This window comes from Gymnogyps californianus, chromosome 24 (genome assembly GCF_018139145.2).
Source record: "Gymnogyps californianus isolate 813 chromosome 24, ASM1813914v2, whole genome shotgun sequence".
In the NCBI taxonomy this organism is placed as follows: Eukaryota; Metazoa; Chordata; class Aves; order Accipitriformes; family Cathartidae; genus Gymnogyps; species Gymnogyps californianus.
The window spans coordinates 4,950,524-4,965,719 of record NC_059494.1 but is presented as its reverse complement, the minus strand read 5'-3'; the positions used below and the strand labels follow the sequence as shown (position 1 = coordinate 4,965,719).

At 50.6% G+C, this 15,196-nt stretch overlaps 1 protein-coding gene across 11 annotated transcripts in view; it reads right to left on the bottom strand.

Annotated features, from left to right (window-relative positions):
* Window positions 1–15,196, bottom strand: part of TCF3 (transcription factor 3) — a 74,998-nt gene that overhangs the window by 57,662 nt on the left and 2,140 nt on the right. For all 11 annotated transcript variants that reach the window (XM_050910522.1, XM_050910526.1, XM_050910528.1 and 8 more), the window contains exons 2-3: window positions 14,473–14,574; window positions 7,090–7,162 (exon numbers count right to left, since the gene is read on the bottom strand). In XM_050910522.1, coding sequence (XP_050766479.1) covers window positions 7,090–7,162; window positions 14,473–14,547 — 148 coding nt within the window. In that variant the 5' untranslated portion in view covers window positions 14,548–14,574. The remainder of the gene's footprint in view (window positions 1–7,089; window positions 7,163–14,472; window positions 14,575–15,196) is intronic.

The window sequence follows — 15,196 nt, the reverse complement described above, 5'->3', positions numbered from 1 at the left end:
CAGCAAGGTCCAGCAGAAACGCTTGCCAGACCTGCTGGGCCCCTTCCAAAGCCACCTCTCCCCTTTGGAAAGCGTGAAAGGCCTTGAGCTGGGATGCTGAGCCAAAGGCTCAGCCCCGCACCAACACGTGCCACTCGGGCAATCCTGTGTGAACAAGATTTGAGGTGGGCTGAGGCAGAGCTGCTGCATCCCAGCGCCAAACCCCAAGCGTGCTGCCCTCCAGAAAATCATTTGTAATGAGACCCTGGCCCTTGCGATTGAGAAGACAGCAGTACGAACAAGGCAATGACATTAGGCATGCAATTAATAGGCAACCAGCTCTTCTTATTAAAAGAAAAGCAGGTGCTTGAGCTTGTACATGTTCTTTTGAAACACAGAAGGTTCACTCCCAGCCCAGCTTCACGTCAGCCTTAATCCAGGCAAGGCACGTGATTTTTACATAAGATACACTCATCTCGTCATAACCCCTCAAGCAGGCACAGTTACACTAGTACTGAACTGCCTCATCCAGGGAAGGAAAAAGCTCTGCCGGCAGGAGATAGCTGTACTGCTTTAGCTCTTCTGGCAAAGTTAAAACTGTGCTTAAACAAGGTCTGTGTCAAATTTGCAGTTTCTAAACAAAAGCTGTCACTTATCTCAGTACAGCTTCAGCTCTCTGGCATCCCCGGCATTCTCCGTGCTATTTCCTAGTTCAAAATCTCAAATCCAGCCAGGACGACTCTTCCCCGGGGTGGGAGAAGAACAAAAAAAACCCAACCCACAACAACAACAAAAACCCCCTCCCCTAAAACATTCACCCTTTCACCCCCTGAAGTTAAACACACACCAGACAGGGACCGCGTTATATTTGCCTCTCCCCAACTGCTGGAGAAGCACTGAGCCGCTGTCAGAGCATCCCCACTGGCCCAGCAGCATGGTCGCCCTTTTCCTGCTCTTCCCAGGCTCACTCCTGGCGTGTCCGTTAGAAACCAGCTGTGCCTCTGGCAGGACACCCTCGCTCTCAGCCTTGCCCGAAAATTCAAGGAAAAAAAAAATAAATTCGAAGAGAGGTGACAGAGAGAGGAAGGCCTTCATGTTTCAACCTCACTGCAAAGGCGCAGGAGAAACAGCTGCCCGGGAGGGAAGCCCTGGGAGCAGGAACATGCACCCCAGGACACGAGGATCAGAGGTGCAACTGGGGTGTGATGCTGGATTAAGGGAGACAGGCGTGAAGATCTTCCCCTGCCATTTGTTCCCCCACGCTTGCTATTTCCTGCTGACCCACAGTCCCTGCCCCCAGCTTTCAGGCCCTCCAAGCTTTTTCTTCCAAACCCTGCTTTCTGTATCCTGGTTAACGGGACCCGCCCCACGGGAAAAACAGGGAGTACAAAGGGGAGAGGAAGGAGAACAGGAGCTTCCCAAAGGCAGGGACAAAAACAAAGCAGAAAGCCGTTTAACACACCTAACTAGCACGTGGGAGACGAACTTCACTGAAAGTCCTCCAGGCTTTGTTACTGGAAAGGTTGGGACTGCAGCACCCTGGGTGTTTCCCTGCAATACCCTCAGCATGCTGGCAGCATCCTCCTACACCCCGGGAGCGGGCTCTGCCAGCAGCAGGAATGGAAACACTCCAGGGGTGCGGAGAGCAGCGGGGGGCTGCAGGGATTGTCTCTTTCCAGGCTAACAAGACCTCACAGCTTTGCAAGCTTGACTTGTCCATGGCAAGGCTTGGTTTTTTCCTTTGATAATGGCTAAAAGGTAATTTTTACTTTGAAAGAAACGGTCACATCAATAGGCAGGCAAGTCAATTTTTCTGCTTCAATTTTTTTGTTGTGGTGGCTTTGCGTTTAGTGACAGTTTTGCAAGCCTGCTATATGGGCACGCACACAACTGCAACATAAACAAGCAGCCTGAAGTACGTACTTTAATGGAAAGTGCCAGTTTTAAATATCAAGTCACATATTGTGCACCTCATGTTTGCCTTTCATCATCTATCAAAATAGCAAGCAAAGCCCATCACTCCCACTTCAGCATAAGCAAAACATGTGGGAACTAGAGGCAGTTAGTAGGAAAACGTGATACATCCTTACTAATAAAAGCTCCTGCTTTCCTTACTATGGTAAATAGTTGCAAATGCGTTTCTGCAGCCTGAAACTCAATTGCTGACAGTATGGCAACAGAAACGCTGCGCTTAGCTCTTCGCAACTCTCTAACTTAGATGCTTTTACTGCAAACTACCCAGCCGGCTGCTCCGCAAGCGGAGCCCAGCACCACTCCTGTGTTTGCAGAGCTGCCGGGGCAGGCACCGTGCTCCCAGCCGGCGCACCAGACCTGACTCTCCCCACCTTGGAGCTTCCTAATACAGGGCTGCGTGCACGCACAAAATAATTAAATCTTCAAACAGCTCACCCATAGCACCAATTAAAGAGACAACCTCAGCTTTCATAGAATTTATTACTTTCAGTGCTGTTGCCACAGGTATCCAAGTTTGAACGTTGTTTAAAGCAGGCTTTCAAAGGGGATACAGACTCACCTACCTCCAGGGAGAATGCATTTACTTTGTTCAGTAGACTATAACTTAAAATTTGTTACATGCACCAGCTTGTAACTCTTTGAAAAACTCCCCGGTTAACCAGCTTCAAATATATTTTATGAACTTGCCCCGATCAAAGCAATTCCCTCAACAATGAGCCTCATCTCACCATCTCACTAGCAAAAAAGCACCAAACACATTTTGGGGGTGGAAATCACAGCACAGACCAGGAGGGGACTCTTCCTTCCAAACCCACCTAAGAGATCCCAAACAAGGGAGCTCCCTTCAGCACAAAGCAAGAAGGAAAAGACATTTAATGGTGAATTCACTTACTCAAAAGGGAAGGGGAAAAAAAAAGGCAAAAAAAAAAAAGCTATTTTTTTAGCAGAGCTTTTATTTGTCGTGAGCAGAATCATCTGTCAGCAGGAGACCGCCTGGGCTCCTGTTTCAATAGGACACAAACCTGGCATCACGCACCATTTCCGATGCGAAGGGGAGATGGTTGCACACTCTCCGTATTAACCATGGATGCAAAGCGCTGCTCATGAGCTGCTCCGGGAGATGCGTTACCTCGCACAACCATTTGCCTCGGTTTTATTTCCCTGCTCCGCAGAGCCCCATCTCATTTGCTGAAGCAAAGGCGCAGCTGGCACGCACTGACCCTACCGAAAACTCAGCAGCCACGAGGCGACAGCCCCGGCACGGCCCCATGCCGCGGCAGCAATGCCACAGCCCGGGCTGGGAAGAGACAATGAAACTTCTTTGCCTCCTGCCACTCCTACTGTCTTAATGTCAATTAAAAATGGTTATTTCCATGTGAAATTTAGCACGAGCCGTTTCCTGCTAGAGGCACAGTTTAATTAAGCGCACTGGGAGGGAGCTCAGTTCTGATCAGATTAGTCATTTATGAACTATGACATGGGGGGGGGATGGAGGACACAGTTTTAAATGTTTTGCTACTGCAAAGAATAAACAAAGTTTGGAGAGGGGACGATGAAACCGCAGCCTTCTAGGACCAGGACAATAGGCATACACTGAGCATCCCGGCTAAAATAAAATACCAGCAGCAAATGACACAGCTTACGCTGGAAAACACTAGTTGCAGCTCAAAGCCCCAGGAAGACCAACTTCCCCGCGGTGACCTATATGTGCTATAAATGCTGCAGACACGGTCTGCATGACGTAAGCTCCATCCTAGTGGCAATTGTTGGGTTTCGCCTTGCCAAGAAAATGCAAAGCGGAGGTGCTGAATTGTCCATGCGGCGGGGTAGCTAAACCAGTTCCTCCCTGGTGCATTTAAGGACAGAAAGGAGGGAAACAGTGGCAGAGCTTAAAATAAAACCAGGAGACAAATATAAAAGCAAAGGGATCTCAAAGCTGGAGGGCTTGCATTAATACTTTGAATTTTCCTGGCCTGGGAGAGAGAAACAGGTTCTCCTTTGCAAAGGGGCCACCTGCACGAGTGCCAGCAGCTTGGCCAGGGCAATTATTAATTGGGATTTGAAAAGGATTTGAATTTGGGGCAATTTTATCACTGTGATTTTCTAGTAGCACTGTTTCAAATGACTGCGCTACCTTATTTACCAGCTGCACTTTGGAAGCAAGAACCTCACCTTGGCAAGTGGGGCATTTTGGTCGGGAGTCATCAGAGTCACTGCCTTGCTCCCTTCACTCCTAACTTCCCCCGGGGAGGAAAGAGCCTCGAGTTAATAGCTCCTCCAGAGGGGAAAAAAAAAAAAAAAAAAAAGCTATATACTGCCCCAGGATTTCCCCAAGGAGGAGAGAGATGGAAAGTGGGAGGCCACGAATTCACATGTCCAAGGGCGGGCTTCCATTTCAGAAGCATGAAACACCAATTTTTCTGGCACATAAGACAACACCGTTTATTATCTTGGGGTTACTACAATAACCCCAAATAATGAGATACTGGCACTATGGTGCACACTACCGAGCTAAGACTTAAGCGAACTGGTGTTTGCTTCTCCTTTCCAGGCAGAGGGACAGCAGTTGGAGGGGAAATGCTGCGCTATCTTTATCAGGGGTATGGGATACCGATTGAACAGGAGTGTTTGAAAAACATGAGGCACATTGAAGACGAAGCCTAGGCCTTCCTGCAAGGCAAGAAGATTTAGGGAGCTAATCTCCAGGTCCAGATTACGGCATGGCTGCAAGGCACTCTGCTCCCTCAGCAAGTCCAGGTCCCCAAATCCAAGGACCATCTGCTCTTCACCCTCTGACCACATCAGGGCTGGTGATGATTCAACTTCAAATCAAATTTTGAGCCGGATGGCTGGCTATGCCTTTGGGGATGAACTAGTATCTGATTGTACCTTGCTGTCAATTAGTGAATTAAGCTAAACCAACATCAACAAAGTACGGAAACAACCACTCGCCGCTATCTAGGACCTAGTTTAGACACCTTGGATCCTTCTAACAGACACAGTGCATCCCTGTGCATGGCACATCTCGTTAACATCTTACTGCAGTTATTCACCCCACCAGCAAAAATCAATCGTCAAACATTCAGGACCACAGAGAAGTCACAAAGCTGACACGCAAATGAAATATGCTCCCCGCTCTCCAAAGGTGAGGCCAAGGATGACTGGCGAAGGGATAACTCCGCTGCTGGCGCAAAAGGCTTCTCCTAAACCAAGCCCCGAGCTGCGTTTCAAACCCACGATGCCCACGGCAGGACGAAAGAGCCACCGCAGAGCCCCAAGACCGGGACAGCAGCGATTGTGCAACTGCCTTCAGTGCAGTTGTATAACATCAGTCCTCTGTTTTTATGAACTGCTCACAGCCAGACTCAAAAAGCAGCAGCCCAGAGGAAGGGTGGTGTCAACATTACCTTTCACTCACCCGAAAGAAAAGAAGCGGGGGGGGGAGAGAATAAAAGATTTTGTGTCGTTTCGGCTGCTGCACAGTCAAGCAGAGGGGGGTCCAGTCGCTGCGCCGGCTGTACCGCAGAGCCCTGCTCGCAGCCTCTCCTCGCTGGCCAGCACTATAAACTCAGCAGCCAAGCCAGCCTCCGAGCAGGAAACAAATTAATGCGAGCTGCTCCATTACTATTCTCTCACTAGCGTGTAGCGCGTCTTTTGTGGATTATTTTAACAGCAGAAGTCACACACAGGAACACTCGCTGCAGAGATCAGCTTCCATCTGTGTTAAACCAAGAGTTTTCTCCCCTCGAATTTCCTCCAGCACCCACTCAACAGCTTCCCTCCCTGTAAAAATGTTTGCTCAAAACCATCTTGACACGCAGCTAAACAGCCCGATCCGAAAGCATCAAATTTCCCCAGCCAAAAAGGGCAGGAGCAGGGCAGGGCAGAGTACACCCCTCCCGTCCCGCTTCTGCAGGTTTCCCCAAGAGCTGCCCCACAGCACGTTGTGGCATCAAAGCTGCTATCCAGAAATCCCACCCCGGTCTCCAGGATGCCTCCCGGTGTCGGGGCACGGCCATTCCACATGGCCAGGAGTTTCCCTGGACAGCTCGAGTCGGCCCAGGGTAGAGAAGGTCAAGTTTTAACCGTCCACAAAGCATCAGCGTGTTTCAGCAAGAAGGGCAAATTAACTGAACTTCCTGCATGCCAGGGGCCACAGCGAGCCCTGCACAGAGCGGCTTCCCCAGGCATCAAAAGCCTGGCACGGCACCGCGCTGTCCGCCTGGCCGGGGAATTCTCCGCTTCAGCCTCACATTAACCAGCGCCACGTTTCCCAATCAGACATCTGAAGCTACGCGCCCTTCAGAGAGTCTCCTACCGCAGCCGGATCGCCAGCCCGCTCCTCCCCACAGACGCCCTGCTCCCAAAGCCCTTTGATGTTGGCACCCCTGGCCCCTCCTCGGCATCCTGGCCAGCAGAGATGCAGCCACTCAGCGCTTCTGGGGAGCGGGGCCAGCTGCTGGCTTCGGGGGCACTGCAGCAAGGTGGGACAGGCGAGGCTCTGCTCGACAGCACCCCAAAACCGCAGCGGGGTCCAGCTCGGAGGCTGGTGAAACGGCTCCAGCCACCCCTGCTCTCCACCTCCCCGGGGCGGCCGTGTTGCCTGGAGGCATCTGGCCAGGAGGGCTTTGCAAAGGTCCCTTTGGGAATGCCGAGATCCCACCCAACAGCAGGGAGCTGCTGGAGGGGCTGAATGGAGCAGACACCCAAACTGCACCAGTCTCCCTTTGGGCAGCTAAGCCCCAGGAATTAACCACCACCAACATGTCTTCTCGGTGACGTACAGCAAAAGTCTTCCAGGGCGTACGTCTGCAGACACGCGTTTGTCTAAGCAGCTTAAGAGAACAGCATTGACTGTCTGCTCTCAGGCTGCTTCAATCGGAGCAGCGAGACAACAACCTTCAGCTCAGGTAGTGACTTCTTAATTGGAGACAGATCAGCAAGAGCAGCTTTGCCTACCCGGAGACATGTGGAGCAACAAGAAAACCATCCAGAGAAATAGTAGCAGACCACCACTAGAAAAATACATAACACAAAACTACAGAAACCCCTCCTTTTGGGTCTCTGGAAGCAAACACAAATTTATTGCAAGAAACATTACGGTGTTAAGAAAAAAAAATATTAAGATGACAGTACCTGATCCTCCAAACTGAGTGCTCGCTAGGGTCGTGGGTCTGTTTTTTCCATTAGCCACTGGCAGGGGAAACATCTAGAAAAACAAGAAGATGAGAGAGGAGGGAAGAGAAAAGAGATTTCAGTATGTTAGTTTTACTGTGCTGCTGCTAAGGGGGTCAGATTGGGCAGGTGGGGGGGAGGAAAGGGGGAAGAGAAGCACTTTATTGATGCAAAAACCTTTCCTCTCCTTGTGTCCCTGCTACATAGATCAGCTGCAGGAGGGACAGGAGAGCAGCGCAGCTGTGCGCTAATATACACACACATTCCTACGTGCATAAACTTCTGTGTACACAGCATGTCTGGTTCCTTAGGTGCAACTGAAAACCATCCAAGAAGCATCATTGCTGTGGTCAAAACCAACAGTTTCTTCCCTAACTTATCCACCAAGGCCCAGACTAGAGGGTGCCCGTGGGGCCATGAAAAAGACCGATTCCGCTCATAAAAAGCTAGCAGGAAAACGACAGCACCCCGCCGAGACAGCAGCGCCCAGCAAAGCTCATTTTATCCCTCAACACCCCAGCACCCGCAGTGGTCCAGGTCTCATCCCGCATCTCCCACGCTCCCAGGCCTGTCTCCGGCAACGTGCAGTGCATGAGAAGGACGCGGGCTGCCCGTGGGCTCCAGCTGGCACAGGCAGAGATGACTATGCCACACGCTCCGGCGATGCTCGACCTCGGCGCAGGAAGCCTCACGCCAGCTCTCAGAGGGAAGAACCCTCCAGCCTCGCGGAGCAGCTCCCACCCCTGGTGCCTCGGGGGCTCCGGCGGCACCGTGATCTAACACAGCCCTGGGGTCCAGTGGGAGAAGCTGCACCAAGGGCAAAGGTATTTAACTCACGATTAGAAAGATTAACGTATTTTACAGTATCAGTCATTCTGGCTACTTGTTTGCTGTACTGCTGCAGCTTCACTATCGCAACTAATCATCTCCTGCCAGGGAGCTTCCTCAAAAATACTGCATACCTCATCAGCTAACCTGTATAAATATTTTTAATATAAGTTGGGAGGGTTTCAGAAGCTGTTATTTAAAAATTTATATGCACCTGCGTGCAGCAGAAAAGAAAACTAATTCTTCTCCACACAAATGGAGCTCCAGCCAATAAAACAACTGGTGGGAAAACGCTTAGTGAATTAACATTTTAATATCCTTTTACTACTCAACTCAAGATACTTTCACCACCAAGTCATTTGAATTTTTATTATTTTTAGCTTTGCAATGTCTGAGTAACTCAAAAGTTTAATGCTTTGAAGATTAAACAATGTAATGGCACAAGAGCCTACAGAAATGCAGCATTTCATGCCCTGACATAGCTGATGTCTGGCTGTGGTCAGAAACATTCCTTTGTACGAAACCGTCTGCCCAGCTTTGTTTTCACAAATGCTGGGGAAGAAAAAAAAAAAAAACAGTTAAATGTGGTAGAGATGCAAGGAGTGCAGTTAAGAAACCAACTGCCATTCAAAAAAAGAACACAAATTTGGGATCATATATATGTATGCACGCACACACACATCATGTATATGTTATATATATGTATTTAAATAAAGGTGTAAACAGTGTTTAAGTATGCAGCCCGCGCGTAGACAACCACTCCTGCCAGCAAGCCAGCCTGCAGACACCTGCCTTCCTACGGCTTCGCCCCCAGCCGTAACCCCACTCTCCCTACACCCTCCTACATGCAGCCTTGCGGTCAGAGCTGCTGGACGTGCGCTGCCGGGGGGGCTCCTGCTGCAACCCCCCAGGAGGCTGCTGCCCACCAGGGTGGGCTCCAGAGTCACTTGGGGTAGGCTGGCAGCCCCGCCATCGAATATGCCTTGTTTCCTCAGGAAGTCAGGCTAGAAAACAAAAACAAACCCTGACGACACCAAAGACGTGCAGCCTACCTTCCTTCTGCAATGCTACAGGTTTTTCCTGCCCCGCCCCCCCCCCCCCCGGTGCAGGACAGTGTTGTTTTCTGCAAAGATCTCCAAAATTACTAAAAATGGAATTTACATGGCCGATCCCAGCTGACCTGTGCTCACTCCCTCCTCTTAAGGTAGGGAAGAAGATGAAGTGAAGGGGTTAGAAGCCCCCTTTCCAAGTGGCAAGAGGCAGTTCTGCACGTGCGAGACGGGGGGGGGGGGGGGGGGGGGGATGCACGAACATAATGATACCGAGCAGGAAAAAGCAACAAAAAAACCCAAAAATCAACCAACCAACCAACCAAAAAAAAGCACTGCTGGCTCTTTTTCACAAGTATTTCTGCTTAATACTTGCTGATGCTGAAAAACCCAAGGTTTGAGCAGCAAACACGAGTGGAGAAAATGAACAGCCTTGTTCCATTGTGCAACGAGCGCTTTCTACTTCTGCAAAAGAGGTGGTCCCCCCCGCCGCCACGCTCGGCAATCCCCAGCACGCCCCCGCACCCGGCCCCGCCGGGGGATGCCCTCCCCACCTCTCCCCTTCGCCCGCCTCCGCCTGCTTCGAGAGATATTTCGAGACTGATGCAACACCTTTCTGCTCTCGCTCCCCAAGGGATTAAGGAGTCACGGACCCCTTTCCACACCAAGGCAAGTGGGGATGCTAAGGCAGGGTGATGCCGGAGAGGGGGGAACCCCGGGTTACCCCTCACCTCAATACAGGCTCCAAACACACTTATCGCTTGCCAACTCCAGGAAGTGTTTTGGGTTTTTTTTTTTTCTTGCTGCCAGCTTGTTTTTCCACTGTGGTGTGGGCTGAAGCCGACCGGGTACGCTGCCTCGAGGAGCCTGGCGCAAGTCATACATGAAGTGCCGGCTGCCTTCGCTGGCGTATGTCACTCACAGGCAAAGTTCACCCACCCACTGCGAATTTCCTTTCTGCTTTTAAATGCTGCTTTAAAAATAAACTGGGGGGAGGGAGGAGACAAACTGGAGCTGGCACGTACCAGAGGGACCCAGGCATCGAGAAGGGACCCAGGCATGAGCGTCTGAGGAACTGTAATTGGGTCATTACTTGGCCTTTGTTGGATTTGAATAATGTAGATTTAGACGGTTATGTAAAATCCCCCATCTTAAGTCGCTGTATTTGGTTTCTCAAGCCCTACCTCCAGCCTCCCTGACAGCTGACAACAACTTCTGCGTACCCTCGCAGCTCAATTTCCACCCCTCCCAAAGAATTTATTCTCCCTCCATTTCTCCCAGGTTGAAAGATGCAAATCCAGCACCTGGGAAGATCCAAACACCCGCACCTGCCACCGGGGAGGCTATAGCTGAGACCCCACACTTCCAAACGCGACCTCATAAGCAAGAAAGGGAATTTGCCAGACACAAGTAACAATATCAAGCAGCATTTCATTTATTGTGTACTTCTACCAGTGCATCAGTGTTTTCAAATTAAATAGCTGTTTGCACTTTCTCCGCTCTTCCACCTTATGAACTCCAGGCTGAACCAACCTCAGGCCTGAACTCAAAACCTGAAATCTATTTTGCAGCGTAGAAAGTATCCAGCTGTTAATTCGGGGAGAAGAGGGAATTCGACTCAATAAACATTGCCAGCAGGATATTTTATACGTGTTCATTTAAGACAGACCTTCCTGACTACAGCCCCAAACATTCACTGTGGTGTAAAGTCAAACTTTACAACTGCTTCACTCTAAACAAAGCGAGAGTTTTATCATGGAAACACAGGCGCTGCGCCTTGGCCGGAGCAGGGCGCAGGGCACGGCTTCAGCATCCTCCAGCAGGTCAGAAGCAGCAGCGGCGAGGGCAGAAGGAGCTTGCACGAGCCCTGCTTGCTGGTAACAGCTTGGCTTTGACCTCCAGTTCGATGGCTGTAGCCACCAGGGAAGGCACGGAACGAGAGCAGTCGCTTGCGGAAAAATCAGACGGCAAGTTCTAATGTGACTGCTCAAGCCCCTGCCCACCCTGCAACGTCTCATCGAGCTAGAAACCCACCCTGACAACTAGCATCCCCGCAGCATATGGTTAATACTCTGCTAATAATCATGGCTGTTAACAGCATTTCACTTCTGCCAGAGACCTAGGCTGGCACGCAGCCGCCTGCCTCTATCTAGCTTGGCAGGCACGCTCTGCGGCACGGACAGGCCCCCAACCCCGTCCGCGTGCCTGCCCGGGCTGCTCCATCCCGGCTCTCCCCGTGCTGTGGGGTGTCCCTGCCCTCCAAGCACCCCAGCCCAGGCAGGATACCTGCCCACACCTTCCCACAACGCACCAACACCGGCAGCACAGCACAGCCGAGACGCTACCCAGGATAACCACGGCAAGTCCTCGTGGCCGAGCATCTCCCGACGGCACAGACTGAGGGCAGCTCCTGCCGTATGCAGCCTGTGCCCGTCAGGCCGAGCTGCAAAGCCTGGCAACCACAGACCAAAGGATAACGCACCAAAACCCAAGGCTAATAAATAGGTTAAGCCGGCAACTTGAATCTATAGGCAGGATGCTTTCTCGAAAGCTCTCCTCCAGATTTGCAAGCCCGTCCTGGACTACTGCCAGGGAGCGGCGGTGAAAGCAAGCTTACAAATTACCTGTACTTTGGGGCAATTATAAAAGGCAATTTGTTCAGAGGTAGAGGTAAGCACACTGCCGTGCACACCCCAAAGCAGCGATCAGACTACATAGGTGGGTGTTTGGCTCCGGCTCACTTAGATGCATGTTACAGATTCCTTTGATTTTTCACCCTTATTGGCGAATCACATTGGCACAAAGCTTTGGGCGAGCGCTTTGCAGCTCAATAACTACCCAATGTATTTTTTTATTAAAGAAGGCACGAGTCCTTCTTTTCACGACTGTAAGCCCAATTTATAGCATCTCACGCAACCCTGCCATTTACTGACCCCACAAACTCACGTCTGACTGTGCAACCCCGTTAGGGCCAGACCTTAAAATTCACTCACTGCACAGCAAAACACAGCGTAGAGCTGGACCACAGACTACTGGGGTTGAACATACTTTCCCTAGAAAAAAGGAATTGAAATACTGATATGAAGCAAATGCTTCCAGCTGCTCTGAATCTCTCTCTCTGGTCTTCCCTCCCATCTACTCTCCTGGAGAGGATTAGGGGACCGATGGTCTACTCCTGCTTATTCAAAGAAAAATATAAATACACGTGAAAAAGTGAGCTTTGTGGTCAAAAAGCCTGCATCCCAACAACACAGGGAGAGTCACTCACGGAGCAGCCTCTTCGACAGACCCACATTGTGCACAATAAGCTTGCGACGCCAGGGTGAAGACTGTCTACTAGCTAGGAAGCTTTCCATTTTAGCTACTCATCCTTCAGGAGAGATGTTAATATTCCCCTTATGCAAACTCAGGAGAAGGGTGTGCGTGTGTGGAGATGAGGGTTTGTGAAATAGATCTGGCTCAAATCCAGACTGCGTCGGAGCCCATCGGCCAACTTATCCTGGAGGGAATGTCTTCGAATCATTTGCTGGCAAATGACATTTGCAGGCCCTGAGCCTGCAAGCAGCCACCCCCGGTGCTGCTGCTGAACACATGAGCCTTACACGAACACAGAACAAGTTCTGGTCGTTCCCAGGTTTACACCAGCGTAAGAGCGTTGGAATTGAACCCCAATTCAACCGTTAGGTGTAGATTAATCTCCAAGGACAGAAACATTCGTGTACAGAGGGAACAGGTCAGGACCCCTCCAGGGAATACAGCTCTGAGCATGCAAATGAGGATGGTTCGTTAAATTTGAAAATAAGGTCTTGTTTTTTTTTTTTTTTAAAGCTCTAAATGGTGAGTGGGATTTGATTTTTTTTCTAAGGGGGAGAAAGAGCAAAGCAGGAGCCACTGCAGCCCCGGCCAGGGAGCAGATGATGGGTTACTGACCCAAAGTGCAGTTCAAAACCTGGCACTCTCCGGTGCAGGAGATGGAAAGCTCCAGGGCTCCTGCCAACCCGCAGGACCTCTGAGATGAGAGAGGGACACATAACCACACACCGCTCCCCAGCGAGCCCTGAACATATTCCTGTTTTTAAATGCATACTGCCGCTGCAGTCCCCCTACCAACTGTAAAACATACTAATGTAAAAATAGACCACTGCTAATTTAACGGAACCAGCCTCCCAACACAAGCATGAAACTGGAAGAACTGGGCCTCTCCTCCTGCAGGAGAATTGCTCTTCAGGGGACTGAGAGACCCCACCACCGACCCCCCCCTCCAGCACGGAGCCCTGCCGGGACAGCTACAAGCCCCAGCTACATAAAAAGGTTTATTTCCCGTTGATAAACCTCAGTGCTCGGGTGCAGAAAAGCAGCCGAGCCTCAGCACTTCCCATAGCCACAACAGGTACCAGGACAGCGCGTGCCCCTAGTTTTGCCACCACTTTTCCCCCCTTTACTCCCTTCTTCTCCAAGGGGTAAGAAATCAGCCCAGTGGGGCCGTGGGCTGGGCGACCCAGGACAGCCCAGAGCCACAGCGGTGACACTCATGGTTATTCCTCCTTGTGGAGCTGTTTTTTCTATCTTCGCAGCACGTTTGCTTATCTAAAAAGCAAGATGCACGCTCCAAGTGCCATGAGGGTGCAGCAGACAACAGAGGAACCCAACAGAAAGTTATTTTCTTTTGAACACAAGCTCTCCCCTCCACAAGTCACCTGCCAACGACAGCCAGCACCGGTGCAGCAAGCACACAGCATATACTGTGTGGCACATCGCCGACCCCGGACGGCAGCACAGACAGACGTGCCGGGGACTAACCCTCGCTCTGCGACAACTAGAAGGGACTTCTCCTCCCTCTGAGCTGTGCACACTCTTCTGGGGGAACTCTTAGGTCCTGTTTCTTTGAAAATAAACAGCTCCTAAATGCAGCTAAAGGTTTCCAGGATACAGAAGAGCAGAGCGTGGGGAACACAAGTGTCCAACTCCTGCAAAAATAATGCGCTGGAGAGCTTGGACACATTTCAAACTGTGACAAAATAACCTGTGGGAGCAAAAGTTTAATAGTCTGGATCTGGGGAGAGGAAAAAAGCCTGATTAATCAGCTACTGAAGTTACATCTTTGCATGGCTTCAGAAACAGTCACCCAGCCCATTTCACGGTGAGCATTTAAACAGAGAACACACAACTCCGTTACATTTCCCCAGAATTTCCCATCAAAAAAAAACCCAACCCACCTCTCTCTGCTCCCTGCAAGGAAACAATATACGTTTGAGGGGAAGGAGGGGGGGAGAGAGGAGGGGCAGAAGCTTTGCTTTAACTTGAAAATAAACAAGTTGCAGCACATGTGCATGCACACAAACACGGCACATCTGAAACCCATCATGTCCAATTTACAGGCTCACATTTCCTCCCTTCTGCAGCTCCAAAACACTGCACACAAGCAAAGCCCCGGGGCCTTTAAAGCCCCCCGGCCGCGCTGGCTTACCATACTGAAGTCCAGCAGGTCACTGAGCTCTTTGTCTGTCCCAACTGCAGCCATTCTCTGCTGCTGCTGATTCATACTCCCACAGACTCAACAGTGGCAGTCCTAGAGAAAGCGAGGGGGAGGGGAAAGAGATATTTTAATGACTAGAGCAAACTACCCACCCCATTGATGAATATTTTAAAAAGACAGAGCGAGAGAGAAAGGGGCGAGAAAAGAAAAATCCTTTGCGCATCTCCAGCATCCAACTTCTCCGCTGAGAGCACAGTCGGAGTCCTCACATAGCACCCAGAGGCAGGAACAAGCGCTCTATTGACCAGACACACTTGTATGTTAGTTTTTTGCTGCCAATTCCACTAGTTCGGGCCAATTCTGTTCCTGGCGTGTGGCGAATGAAGAAGAAAAAAAAAAAAAAAAAAGAGTCAACTCATTTATCAAAGAGTTCAGGCAAGTTATCACTCAGGCGCTTGTCTGGCTCGGCTCGCCCCCTCTCCTTCCCCCACGCTCGTTCCCCGCAGGAGGCTCTCTTGTCCTTGCCTAGTTTTGTTTAAAAAAAAGGGGGGGGGGGGGGGGGGAAAAAGTCTGATCTTATGCCTCTTTCCTTCGGGTTGCCGAGCACCTGCAGCTGCTTTTTCAGGGGCTGAATTTGGGGACGGCCAGCCAGGCCGTACCCGGCGAGAACCGAACCTCTCCACTCCCAAAAGCGACTGGAAAAAAAAAAAATTTT